The 13609-nt window shown below is 48.9% G+C and overlaps 1 protein-coding gene across 1 annotated transcript in view; it reads right to left on the minus strand.

Annotated features, from left to right (window-relative positions):
• Window positions 1-13609, minus strand: part of CAPN8 (calpain 8) — a 52416-nt gene that overhangs the window by 347 nt on the left and 38460 nt on the right. The window contains exons 15-20 of the mRNA XM_039532303.1: window positions 13529-13586; window positions 12164-12228; window positions 7091-7159; window positions 3501-3579; window positions 2627-2743; window positions 759-817 (exon numbers count right to left, since the gene is read on the minus strand). Of these exons, the coding sequence (XP_039388237.1) occupies window positions 759-817; window positions 2627-2743; window positions 3501-3579; window positions 7091-7159; window positions 12164-12228; window positions 13529-13586 (447 nt within the window). The remainder of the gene's footprint in view (window positions 1-758; window positions 818-2626; window positions 2744-3500; window positions 3580-7090; window positions 7160-12163; window positions 12229-13528; window positions 13587-13609) is intronic.

A 13609-nucleotide genomic window follows, 5' to 3' on the forward strand; every position in this document is an offset into this window, starting at 1 on the left:
ACACCACCGGACTTTGGGGAAGATTGGATCGGCATCTAATCTCTTTTATGGGGTAAACCAAAACCCACAGATCCAATCACTCTTGAACTTTGGAGAAGTTCAGAGCTGGGAGCTGGCTTCAAACTTTGCAAAAATCAGGACAAGAGAATGCTACAAAAAGAGATGCATGATCTTTTAAAAAAATCTTGGAGCCAAATTCCTCCCACATCTTAACAGGATATGATGAACTGCCACTGGAATCACAGTGGGGGACTCTCATTTATCCCTCCATTTGGATTTTCCCTGCAGAGGAAGGACTGGGCCTCATTACTTTTGCACAACTTTGATTTGAACAATGAAAACCCTCATAAAAAAAAAAAAGACATGAAATCTTAGTTCACCTTCTGCCTGTGCAAGAATTGTTCCCTGCTGTGCATTTTCTAGTGCTTTGCTCCACTTTGAAAGAAGAGAATGAAAATACCCATAAGGATATCATCTCCTAGACAAATGGAGTCATTTTGAATAAATTCTCTCTTGCTGTATGTGTGATAAGTGTTCATTCTCTGGAAGAACAACTATTGGCTTAGGAAGGATTTTAGTAAGAGCTTTTTGTCTGAAAATCTCTCTTCCACTATGGCATCTTCAGCAAGTCTCCTGTTTGGATCTTTATTACATTTGTTTATAAAGCTGATAATGGATTTCCTGAGGAAATATGTTTTAATTGTGACCAGTCATTGCAACAGTTTAACCATAGAGAAGTTTGATGTAATTAGCCTTACCTCAGCCAAAGAGAGCTGGATGACTCCATTCTTGTCTTTGTCTAGGAGCTGGAACATTTCTGAAGAACAAAAGAAGGGAAGAAATAAAATATAAGTAACACAGTGTCTGACAAAATATGGAGGCCTCCCACCGTGGCCTATTCAAATCTGGATTCAGGGGCAAATTCTGAGTCACAATTGGGTAGGAGCATTACAAACCATTTCCCTCCCTTCCTCTGAAGTATCATTCATAAGCCACTGCATGGGATAGCATATCAGGCAGGACCCACTATGACACATTCTGTGTTCAGAACAGGACAGCCACAAAGCACTGGCCATTTTACATGATATGCAGGGATGCATCCATGAATGTGAGATCTGACCCAGGCCTAGATAAAGTAAACTAGTGTGAGATGTTTAGTGTGGGGGCAGAGCACTGGAAACATAGTGCATGTGATCATAAGTCATAGGAGGGTTAAGAAAAGCGTTTCACCATCTTGGAAGAATCCCCAATGGTCAGTCAAATGGAACAGTTAACATTAGCCTGCATTCATTCAAAAGAGTAAATGAGTTCTCCACTTTTGTCAGCCCATCTCTATTAGCAATCCACAAAAGAATCAGACTGTCCTTGATCTATTATTATACTGGGTGTTTCTTCAGAATTTACAAACGAAGGTTAGATGGCTACTCCTTTTCCTCTTTCCCATAATCCTATAGTACAACAGCTTCTTAAGTGGCTGATTTTGTATCTAATCTGATTTTATAGCCATACAAACCCATGAAACTCCTTCACTGCCCCCAAACAAAAGCATATTCTAGATTTCCACCGTCTTCTCAATGTGAAACATTGATTTTATTTTTAATGAACCAAGCCTCGGTACCAGAGAATAATCTGCATCCTTGACCCTTTTACAGACAAAGAGCTTTGAACTGGTGCTGGGCAAACCTTAAAAGGGTTCAGAGGTTCATTTGAGATAAATGATTTCTGGGTGCCATTTAACAAGTTAGAGAAGTTGGTTTGGTTTTGGTTTGACTTTCAGGTGAAGATTTGGGCCACTTATTTTTATCAGAACAGATTTCATCTTCTCCATTTTGAAGCTCTGCCATTCTCAGAGCTCATTGGAGTTGCTAGATACAGTGTGGACTAGAGAACTGAGGAAAGGGAAGGCCATGGTGGAAAGCCTCCAGTCTGGATACATTTGGTTAGCTGAGCTAGGGATTCCTAACTCCTATTCCCAGTTCTGCCCAGTGGCTTGCTGGTTGGGTTGAGGCAAGTCTCTTAACCTCTCCATGCCTTCCTTTCTTCACTTCTGAAATAGGGCTAATGGGGGTGCTGTGAAGATTAAAGAGTTATGGCTTGCAAAGGTCAGAGGGACAAATTTTTAAAGATATAAAGTGCCTAAAGATGCAGATAGGTGCCTAGTGAGATTTTCAAGACAGCCTAGGCACCTTACTCCCATTGAAAACCCCACTAGGCACCCATCTACATCTTTAAGGACCTAGTACCTTTAAAAATGTGTCTGTAAGTGCTAATTTATGGCTAGATTGCACAAGCCTTACTCATGTGGTTGAGTATTTACTAACACAAATAGTCTCATTGAAGCCAGTGACCTACTTGCATAAGTAGGAGATTCTTCCAGGGTGAGTAAGTGCTCCACAATCTAGTCCATGACTATTGTCTAGAAGAAGGATGATTAAAGTTTGGATCTGGACTGAATTCCCCCAGCTTTTGTCTGGGGCCTTCTCTATTGGTTTGCGAAGCAGAGCCAGTTGTGCTGGCTCCCTTACACTTCCACACAGTGCTCTGCACTCAGCACTCCGATGTAAACAATCCTCCCCCCGCCAATGCTCAGCAGTTCTGCTCAGCGGCTGCGAAAGAAGGAACTTACTGAAGAGGGTCTCTAGGCGGATCATACAGGCCACAAAGCCGTCAAAGTCAATGGTCATCTTGCTGCAGGCATAGCGGAGAGCAATGATGTTTTGCACCTTATTGTTGAGAGTGAAACCTGAAAGCACAGAAATCACTCAAGCAGCAGTTACATACACGCTTTAACGCAGGTTGCACATGGAATTTTGCAGCTGCAGAAAGACGTGGCTGAAGGATCATGGGCTATTCCCCCTAGAAGGGTTGTTGGTCTCCATTATCTCTACTGTGTATTCTCCTTTCTATAGCCCATTATGCTATGGTGGAGAGAGGCATCATTCTCCTTCCCAAAGCCTTGACAAACTGCATATGTTCCACTTGTTCTGCAGAGTTCCTTAGCCCTATATTCCCGAGATAAGCACCTAATTAATAAGACTTACTGCACTCCTGGGGCCCCAGCCAAACAGCAGCAATTGCAGCAGAGTCCATTTCCTGCATAACATGCTGGCATTGAGTTTTAGGGCTTGATTTAGGCTCATGTTAATGAGACGTCTGCTGGCCTAATCCAAAGCGCAGGGACCCAACCACAGAAAGTCCACCAAGAAAGAGTTTGCAGAGATACAAATCATCCACAGAAAACCTGCTCCTGCAGGGGGTCCAGAGCTGGCCAGCACCACCCCAGAAGTGGATAGTATTGCCAAAGAGGAGGCGTGGCCAGGGTATATATATATATATACATATATGGGGATCAGGAGGAGAAAGGCAAGTCAATGATGTCACCATGATTATGAGGCTAGGAGGCAGGAGGGATAGTGGACTAGTCAGAATGCCTCAATATTTTCATTTTTTTTAAATACGGAATACCACATTAGGGCATCCTTTCTACACAGGATATTTACCTGCTTCCTTGAAGGCATTTCGCATCTCATGAGCATCTATGGTACCAGAATAGTCTGTATCCACTTTCTTATAGATCTCCTGCAGCAGAAGAAAGAGGAAGTATGGAGTCTGCCTTTAGCCTGTTAGGAGCCCTATCTGATTGGCTGGAAGATGCATTGCTACTGCCTGCCAATGCATCTTTTCTCTGAAAGTGTTAATGACTGAAGGAAAATTTTCAATTAGCTAATGGCAAACTGTGCCCTGGGAAACCATTCCCAGAGGTCTGGCAGCTTGCCCATAGACATGTTGTGCTGTGGCAAATAGGCCCTTGAGGAATATCCCTCTCACTCAGCAAACACTGTAATATACAACTTCCATTTCGGTTAGCACTTCAAAAGAAACAACAGGCCGTTCTCACAGCCAGTTGATCCGCTAGCCAGCTCTAGCTGAGTAATTAGAAACTATTCTGGCCATCAGCTCAGAGGGGAAACTGCACTTGGGGCATGTTTTAATTTACGCAGGCCATCTAATCATTGCATGCTGGTGACCAGAATGTATCCAACCTGTGAGGATCTGAGCACCTCCTCCTTGGCTTCAGTGGGAAAGGAGGGAGCTGTGCCCTTCACAGGAGGAGGCCTGTAATGTGTACCATCCCAAAAGTTTATCTTAAAGGGGCATTGTCAAGTAGATTAGGTTCAAACTTTGGCCCTCTTTAAACGGACTTTGCAGAAAATCCTCTGGATATTAAATTCTCTATAAGAAAAAAAATGCAATTTCATGGAGACTGTGACACTGCACCCCATATTTGTCATAGTAATATTATTATGATACAATTATGGCATAATTATGATGCATTTTGTACAAGATAAGTTATGTGAGGTGTGATTGGAACAGTTATGATTTGCTGAATATTATTACCCTATATGTATGCATGTATCATTTTTGTATCTGAAGTTATGAATACAGTAACTCCTCACTTAAAGTTGGCTTGGTTAACATAGTTTTGTTGTTACATTGCTGATCAATTAGAGAACATGCTTGTTTAAAGTTGTGCAATGCTTCCTTCTAACATCATTTGGCAGCCGCCTGCTTTGTCCACTGCTTGCAGAAAGCAGCCCATTGGAGCTAGCTGATTGGGGGCCTGGAACCAGGGGGGACCGGCAGCCCCCCATCAGCTCCCCGCTCCCCTAAGCTCCCTGTGCAGCAGCTGCCCAGCAGGCTAGCAATTGCCCGGCAGTTCAGCTGTCCCTCCCCCCACTGCCATGTGCTGCTCCTGCCCTCTGCCTTGGAGCTGCTTCTTGGAGCCTCCTGCTTGCTGTGCAGAGGTGGGAGGGGGGGAAGAGGGGTGCTAATGTCAAGGTGTCCCCCTCCTCCTGCTCCTGCCTCCCCCAGCTCTACCCCATCTCCACAGAGCTGGGGGGGGACACAAAAGGGCTCAGGAGAGAGGGAGCTTGCTGGCAGCAGCTGCTGTTTCAACTTGCTGATCTACTTTAAAAGGCAGTGTACTTAGAGTGGGTCAGCGTACTTAAAGGGGCAATGCCCATCTCTCTCTCTCACACACACAGGGTGTGTGTCTCTGTCTCTCTCTTCCATGCTGTCTCCCCTCCCTACATTCATTCTGCCTTGTAGAGTGTGAGGCTACATTAACAACGTGTTAACCCTTCAGGGCTCAACCAAGTGCTAGTTCATCATTTAGCAGTAAGGCATTCCCTGGGAAATACCCCATCCTCTGCCACCCTCTGACTTCACCACCTCAACCAAGCTTCACAATCATCGTTGTGTACAGTATTAAACTGTCTGTTTAAAACTTATACTGTGTATGTGTGTGTGTGTGTGTGTGTATATATATATATATATATAACATAGTCTTTTGTCTGGAGAAAAAAATTTCCCTGGAACCTAACCTAACCTTATGGGGAAATTGGATTTGCTTAACATCGTTTCGCTTAAAATAGCATTTTTCAGGAACATAACTACAACTTTAAGTGAGGAGTTACTGTATTGACTATGTACCTGTATTTCAAATGTAGTTACACCAGGGTGACACCCAGTAGGCAAGATGCTTTCAGTCTAGATAGTGGGTGGGGAAGGGCCTATTCAGGTAATGGGCCATTAGGAAAAAATAATAAGCCTTAGGAGAAGCTTATCCATTACTTGGTGAGCCTCCCTGAGAACGCTTCAGACAGCCTGTAAGTAATGGCAGCTATGACTCAGCAAGGTATGCAAGGGCCTGTGACCAGGCCATGTGACTCTGGACTCCAGCTTGGGATGTCCGTGTTTTTCCACAAACTGGTCTGGGAACAAACTTTGAAACAAAGAGTTCCCACCATATGCTAAAGCTATATAAGGCAGGGAGTGACATCATCAGTTGTTCTTCACTCCCCACACAAGAGGACTCCTGGAAACAACTGGAGAACAAAGACTGAACTGGGGGAAGTGCTGGATCCAGGCTAAAGGGATTTCTAGCCTGTGTATGGAAACCTAAGAAACCCAAGCTGCAAAGCAAATGCAGCTTGTACCTTGAGAATCTGCCAGACTGCTAGTAGAATCAGTCAGGGTGAGAAACTGCTAATTCATAATCAATCTAACTAATGTGTTAACAAATAAACAAAAAAGCAAACTAAGTTTAAGTAAACTGCTTTGATCTGTTTGCTATCCCTTATAACCACTTTAAATCCATCTTTTGTAGTTAATACATTTATTTTATGTTTTAATCTAAACCAGTGAGTTTGGAGTGAAGCGCTTGGGCATCTTCGCTCAGAGGGGCTGTTGCGTTTCCTCTCCGCATTATTGGGGAGGCAAACAGGAAAATACATTCAGACTGGTTGGGGTTTGGACCAGGGCAGGACAGTACAGCTCTGGTGCCCTAGGCTGGGAAGCTGGTGGTTATTTTGGCTGTAGCCTCTCTATTGTTGGTTCATGCAGTGGCTGGTCAGAGAGCCTGCATGTAACTGCAGCTCGGTGTGTCCATACCTGTGCGTATGCTGGTGGAAGTGTAAGACCGGGAATGTGTGTGCAGCTTGTCACAGCAGCACAGTGAGAGCGGGAACCCAGGCTGGTAGGTCAGAGGGCTCAGTGGTGCCCCAGTTCCAGGTGGCACCCTGGGGGGAACCCTTCACAGAGACATTTACCAAAAAACCCAAACAATACCTATTTTGGTCAGCCCTGCAAAAACAGAAGTGCCTTGTATTCTGCTGCAGCAGTTAACTAACAAACTCTATTCCAAAGCAGGTACTCGTGACCTTGGTGCACAATAATTATGTTACACAGCAAAACAACAGAGCCATGTTCATTTCAGCTGTATTAAAATATAAGCGGTGGGGATGAATCCATGTTTGCCTAGCAGGTAGGAATGAAATCACCAAGCAAAGCGAGTTGTTCAAGCTTCTGAGAAAGTGTTATAAAATATAGAGTGGTGGGCTGAATTGGAAGAATTGACTGTCTCTCTTTAAATCAGAAATGCATCTGAACTAGAGCCCTGATCAAAATTCCAAACATAAGGGGAAATTGGGACCTGTTTCTGACCTTGGTGGCTTGGACACATCTCTGTTTAAATCTGTATTTCACAGAGCTAGCTGGGGGCAGGGAGACAATGGAATAAGTCAGTTACCAAATATTTTTGAATCTTCAGCCAAAGTATCTTGAATTCTACAAGTCCCAAGGTGCCAGTCCCGTCGGTCTGGGTATGTTAAGGCTCAGTTCAAATTCAGAACGGGTCAATTTCTACCCATATCAAAGAGGAAGAATAACCAGCACTGATAACAAATAAATGACCCATTGCAATGTAGTGTACATTTGTAGTGTACATAGTAGTTTCCATTTGTAATCCACCCATTGGAGAGACACCTGCAGGTTTAAGTTTGCTTAGCTAAGGGTGTGCCAAGAATTCCTGGGCTATCTGCAGTACTGTATTGAATTGTTAGAAGGTACCACACCTATTAGATTACACTCCCATTTCATACACAGAGGAGTAACCCAATACTTAAAGCCCTTTTTTAATAGCCAAAATGATTGACTTTACATTGGACACTCAGAGTCTGCCCATGTCTATGCTGATTACACCTGTGCTGAGCCAAGAACTTCTGACTGCTAAAAAGAACAAAGAGGTTTCAAATAATAAGAGATTCTGAATTAAATTAAAGTTTGTAGGTGACACAAAAATTGGGGCAGTGGTAAATAATGAAGAGGACTGGTCACTGATTCAGAGCAATCTGGATCACTTGGTAAATTGGGCATAAGCAAACAATATGTGTTTTAATACCACTAAATGTAAAATTATACATCTAGAAACAAAGGGTGGTGGCCTTATTTACAGGATGGGGGACTCCATCCTGAGAAGCAGGGATTGTGAAAATGGTTTTGGGGTTGTGATGGGTTCAGCTAACATGAACACCCAGTATGATGCTGTGGCCAAAAGAACTAACAAGATTGTGGGTTGCATAAATAGGAGACTTTCCAGTTGGAGTAAAGAGGTTACCGTATTTTTCCGTGTATAAGACTATACTTTTTCCTAAAATAGTTAGACTAAAAATTGAGGGTTGTCTTATACATGGAAGTAAGCCAAGGAGAGAACCGCGGGAATGGGAAACTGCCCATACCCAGTGATGAGCTGCCAAAATCCCAACCCCTATCCACCCCCCACCCCACCCCTGAACTCCCCTGCCCTCTCTCTGGGCGGCCGGGGACAGGGCTGGAACCGGGCGGCCGGGGAAGTCGGGCCGGGCGGCCAGGGAAGTGGGGACGGGGACCCGGAGCTGGGCGGCCGGGAAAGCGGGACCGGCGGCCGGGAAAGTGGGGCCGGGCGGCCGGGGAAGCGGGGCCGGGGAAGCGGGACCGGGCGGCCAGGGAAGCGGAGCCCGGCGGCCGTGCCGGGCGGCCAGGGAAGCGGGACCGGGAGGCCAGGGAAGCGGAGCCTGGCGGCCGCCGGGCAGCCAGGGAAGCGGGACCGGGCGGCCGGGGAAGCGGACCGGGCGGCCAGGGAAGCGGAGCCCGCGGCGTGCCGGGCGGCCCGGGAAGCGGGGCCGGGGAAGCGGGACCGGGCGGCCAGGGAAGCGGAGCCCGTGCCGGGCGGCCAGGAAGCGGAGCCGGGAAGCAGGACCGGGCGGCCAGGAAGTGGAGCCAGCGGCCGTGCCGGGCGGCCAGGGAAGCGGACCGGGCGGCCGGGAAGCGGAGCCCGGCGGCCGTGCCGGGCGGCCAGGGAAGCGGAGCCGGGGAAGCGGGACTGGGCGGCCAGGGGAGCGGGCGGCCAGGGAAGCGGGGCCGGGGAGCGGGCGGCCGGGGACGCGGGGAGCCGGGGAGTGGGCGGCCGGGGACGCGGGGAGCTGGGGAGCCGGACGGGCAGCAGGAGTCGGGCGGCCGGGGAGGGATGCGGCAGGAGCCGGGCAGGGCCGCCGCCGGAGACCAGCTGGGGTGCATGGCCCTCCTCGTCCTCTCTACCCCTACCTCCACGTCCTCTTCCTCGGACTGAGCGGCAAAGTCGGGGGGGACAGCTGCAGCGCGGCTGGAGGGCAAAGAAAACAAAACAAAAAAACTTGTGGCATGGTCGGAACGGCAAAGCAGGAGGGAAAAAAAACAATCAAACCTGCGGCGCAGCCGGAGCAGCGGGGGGAGGGACCTGCAGCGTGGCTGGAGGGGCTAAGCAGGGAAAGAAAACAAAACAAAACAAAAAAAACCTGGGGCATGGCCAGAGCGGCAAAGCAGGAGGGGGGAAAAAACCAAAACAAAACAAAAAACCTGAATTTGGGGTTAGAAAAGTAGGGGGCGTCTTATACATGGGGGCGTCTTATACATGGAAAAATATGGTATTTTACCTCTGTATTTGGCACTAGTGTGACCCCTGCTGGAACATTTTGTCCAGTTCTGGCCCCCATAATTCAAGAAGGATGTTGGTAAATTGGAGAGGCTTCAGAGAAGCGCCATGAGAACGATTAAAGGATTAGACAACCTGCTTTCTAGCAATAGACTCAGGTTGCTCAATCTGTTTATCTTAAAGTGAAGGTTAAAGGGTAACTTGATTACAGTCTACTTGGTTCCTCAATCTAGCAGAGAAAGGTATAACACAGGGGTCAGCAACCTTTCAGAAGCAGTGTGCCAAGTCTCCATTTATTCACTCTAATTTAAGGTTTCACGTGCCAGTAATACATTTTAATGTTTTTAGAAGGTCTCTCTCTATAAGTCTATATATTATATAACTAAACTATTGTTGTATTATAAAATAAACAAGGTTTTCAAAATGTTTAAGAAGCTTCATTTAAAATTAAATTAAAATGTTGATCTTATGCCACTGCCCCGCTCAGCCCGCTGCTGGTCTGGGGTTCTGTTCACCTAGGCCGGCAGCGGGCTGAGAGGGGCCTGCAGCCAGGATCCCAGCTGGCAAGGGTCCGGCAGCCAGAACCCCGGACCGGCAGCCAAAACCCCAGACTGGCAACGGGCTGTGCGGGGCTGGTGGCCAGAACCTCAGACTGGCAACGGGCTGTGCGGGGCCGGCGGCCGGGACCCCAGAGTGGCAATGGGCTGAGCGGCTCAGCCTGCTGCCGCTCAGGGGTTTCATCTGCCGGCTCCTGCCAGCCGGGATCCCGGCTGCCAGACCTGCTCAGCTCACTGCCGATCTGGGGTCCCGGCCCTGCCCACATCCAGTGGGTACCTACCTTCTCTCTGGTTCTGGCCATTCTCTTCCTCTCTCTGCACTGAGCTGAGGGTGGGAGTGCACTGAGCACAGGGCTGGGGGTGAAGGGTCGGGCCAGGAGCTAAAATGAGGGAAGGGGCTCAGGGTTGGGGCAGGAGGTTTGGGTGTGGAGTGCTTACCTGGGCAGCTCCCATTTGGTGCAAGGGGTGCAGGTGGGAATGTGGGGGTGGGGTGCAGGAGCTCCCGTTTGGTGCTCAGGGTGGGGATGTGGGGGATGCAAGAGTCAGGATGTGGGGGGCCTGGGTATGTGTGGGGGTACCAGAATCAGGGCTGGGTCATGTGGGGGTGTGAAGGAGTCAAGCAGAGGGCTGGGTGTGTGTGAGGGGGTACAGGGCTCAGGGCAGGGGCCTGGGGGGGGTGCAGGGCTCAGGGGGTGTGTGGGGCTGCAGGGCTCAGGGAAGAGAGCTGGGAGTGTGTGTGTGTGGGGGGTCAGGGCAGAGGGCTGGGGTGTGGGCTGGGGTCATGGGGTGCTCACAGCAAGGAGCTGGAGGGGATATGCCCCTATTCCACCACCCCCTTCCCCAAGGCCCTGCCCCCACTTCTTCTCTGTCTCCGCCAGGAGCAGCGAGCACGCTGACTCCACTCCTCCCCAGCCCCTCCCTCACTATTGCTCACAAAGCCTGTATGGTGGGGGTCTAGCTCTTCAAATTCTTTCTTGAGATCATCCCACAAATATTCCACCTGTACAATTTCCAGCTCTCCTCCATAGCAAGAAAGACCAGGTAACTTGGGCCTTTGGTCCCACAGTGCTATGGCACTAAGACAGGGGTGGCCAACCTGAGATTTCGCTCACACACTGTCCGCCAGTATGTCAGAATCACAGCTGAGCTTTTTAGAACACAGCCTGAAGTTATTGTCAGCTGTTTAGCCCGCAGGGAGGGAGGGATGGAGAGGAGGAGGAGGGGCAGGAACCCAGCACACTGTGGGAAGAGGCAGGGGAGTCAGCAGGACCAAGCTTCTGCCCCCTGCCCCCGCAGGAGGCGTCGGGGGGTGGAGGGGGGAGAAGAGTGGGCCAGGCCGGGCCGGGCAGGATTTTTAATGGCACATTGCTGCCTGTCGGGACTCTGGCAGGCAGTACGGTGCCATTAAAAATCAGCTCGCGCGCCGTCTTTGGCACGCATTCTGTAGGTTGCCGACCCCTGGTATAACACAATCCAATGGCTGGAAGTTGAAGCCAGACAAATTCAGACTGGAATAAGGTGTACATTTTTAACAGTGACAGTAATTAACCACTGGAACAATTTACCAAGTGTTGTGGTGGATTCTCCATCACTGACCATTTTTAAATCAAATTTTTAAATCGCGCAGCTCCCTTTGGCCGGGAACAGCAATCTGCGGCCACTGGGAGCTGCGGGTGGCCGTGCCTGCGGACAGTAAACAAACTGTCTCGCGGCCTGCCAGCAGATCACCCTGACAGGCCGTGTGCAGCCCGTGGGCCACAGGTTGCCCACCACTGTCCTAACCCTAGTCCTCTGACCATGTGAAGCTCATCTCCCACAGGGGGCATGCCATGGGACAGGGGTATACAAAGCCTTTCCCCATCACATAGTTCCTCTGATCTTTCTCTGCACCTTTAGGGCTACACTGTGTAAAGGGAGAAGATCATTTGGCCCTGCAGAAGGAAGTTCACATTGTGCATAACAACCATTGCACAGCTCCCAAGCACACTGAGCGTGTCTATCCTGAGCTCCCGTTGCTGCACTAGGTGTATTCAGGCAGAATGCCCTTGCTGTGCTGCAGAGCAGACCAGCTATGTCTAAAGAAAACATTAACAGATGAGAGCCGCAAAGCAGGGGTGGCGAAGGTCTGGTCACGAAAGGGTTAACATCTTTGCCACACTGTGCTGACAGAGCTACTTTTCTGAGTTTATGCCTACAGCAAGTGAAGACAGATGCACTGGGAAAATGGGAAGTGTAAATCTAGCCTTATCTAGTCAAAATTCTTCGCCAGGGAGATCTAGGAACTTCAGAGAACAGTGAAGTGGCATTTAAAGGATACATCTAAGAGACTGATCATCTCTCTGCAGGTGTTTATGTTGAATCCATCACTTTTAATGTCTGCCCCTGAACAAAAAACAGTCAGAAATACTTTAGACAAATATTTTCTGCAGCCCATAGAAACAGGGGCGGCTCCAGGACCCAGCACGCCAAGCACGTGCTTGGGGCGGCATGCCGCGGGGGGCACTCTGCCGGTCGCCAGGAGGGCGGCAGGCAGGCTGCCTTTGGCAGCATGCCTGCAGAGGGTCTGCTGGTCCCGCGGCTCCGGTGAACCTCCCGCAGGCGTGCCTGTGGAGGGTCCGCTGGTCCCGCAGCAGGTCCACCGAAGCCGCGGGACCAGCGGACCCTCCGCAGGCACGCCTGCAGGAGGTCCACCGGAGCCGCGGGACCGGCGACCGGCAGAGTGCCCCCCGCGGCATGCCGCCGTGCTTGGGGCGGAGAAATGTCTAGAGCCGCCCCTGCACAGAAATACAGTCCACCCACAGTCAGCATCTGCTATTAGGGCAAATACACTTCCATTGCTACTAACATTTCTTCTATGCACCCCCTCTCCTAATTTATTTAAAAAACAAAGTGAATATTTAGTACAGGAAAAAGGGTTTGAATTAAAAATACCGGAGAAGAAAGGCCCGTTTATCCATAGAACATATACAGTATGGGCAGTTGCAGTACATACTTTTCCCAGACTGCCCTGCCAAGGATCTATGCTGCATCCATTTAAAGAAAGAGAGAGCTTCTGTGTTTGCACTGAACAAAACTGATCCTTTTGTAATCAATGTAGATTACACAGAATACGCTATAGTGAACTGGGTAGGGTGTATGTGCAGATGCCCTCTCCTGGTAGAATTGGAGTTGCACATTCTGTCATAAATCCTGTACTGCTAATAGAGATTCTCCTTAGCTCATGTGGTAGAGGATTGTGCTTTTGGAGCAGGAGGACCTGAGTTACGTCTTTGCTGTCAATATAAGGTTCCAGGAGGCCATGGTGTGCCACACAGCAACACCTCTGGAGTCCTCCATAGGCATGGATTTCAGACAAGTACCTGTACAGTTTGTTAGGCTGGATCCAAATGTAGAAACACACAGTGAGCAAGACCCAGTCACTTCTCCCAGGGTGAGCCCTGACCTCTCTATTCGAACGTCACATTCCAGTCCCATTATTTTGAAGTGACAGTTATCTTATAGAAACATTCAGTACCCCAAACTGATCCCAGCAGTTTTCCTTTAACATTATTACTTGTTCACGTGCTATCAGAAATGACCACGGCACAGAAATTCATTGTGAACCAAAGAGAGATCCTGTATGTCTTACTTGAAGCATCTGCCTACCAGCCTTGCTCAGTGTGAAACTTCTAATGTCACTTACTCTTTGCTAACACCCTATTCAGAACAGTTTGAAGTTCATTTGCAGTCATTTCACAGTCCTGGAAACAGAAAACAAAGGTAT

The sequence above is a fragment of the Mauremys reevesii genome, linkage group 3 (assembly GCF_016161935.1).
Source record: "Mauremys reevesii isolate NIE-2019 linkage group 3, ASM1616193v1, whole genome shotgun sequence".
Classification (NCBI taxonomy): Eukaryota; Metazoa; Chordata; order Testudines; family Geoemydidae; genus Mauremys; species Mauremys reevesii.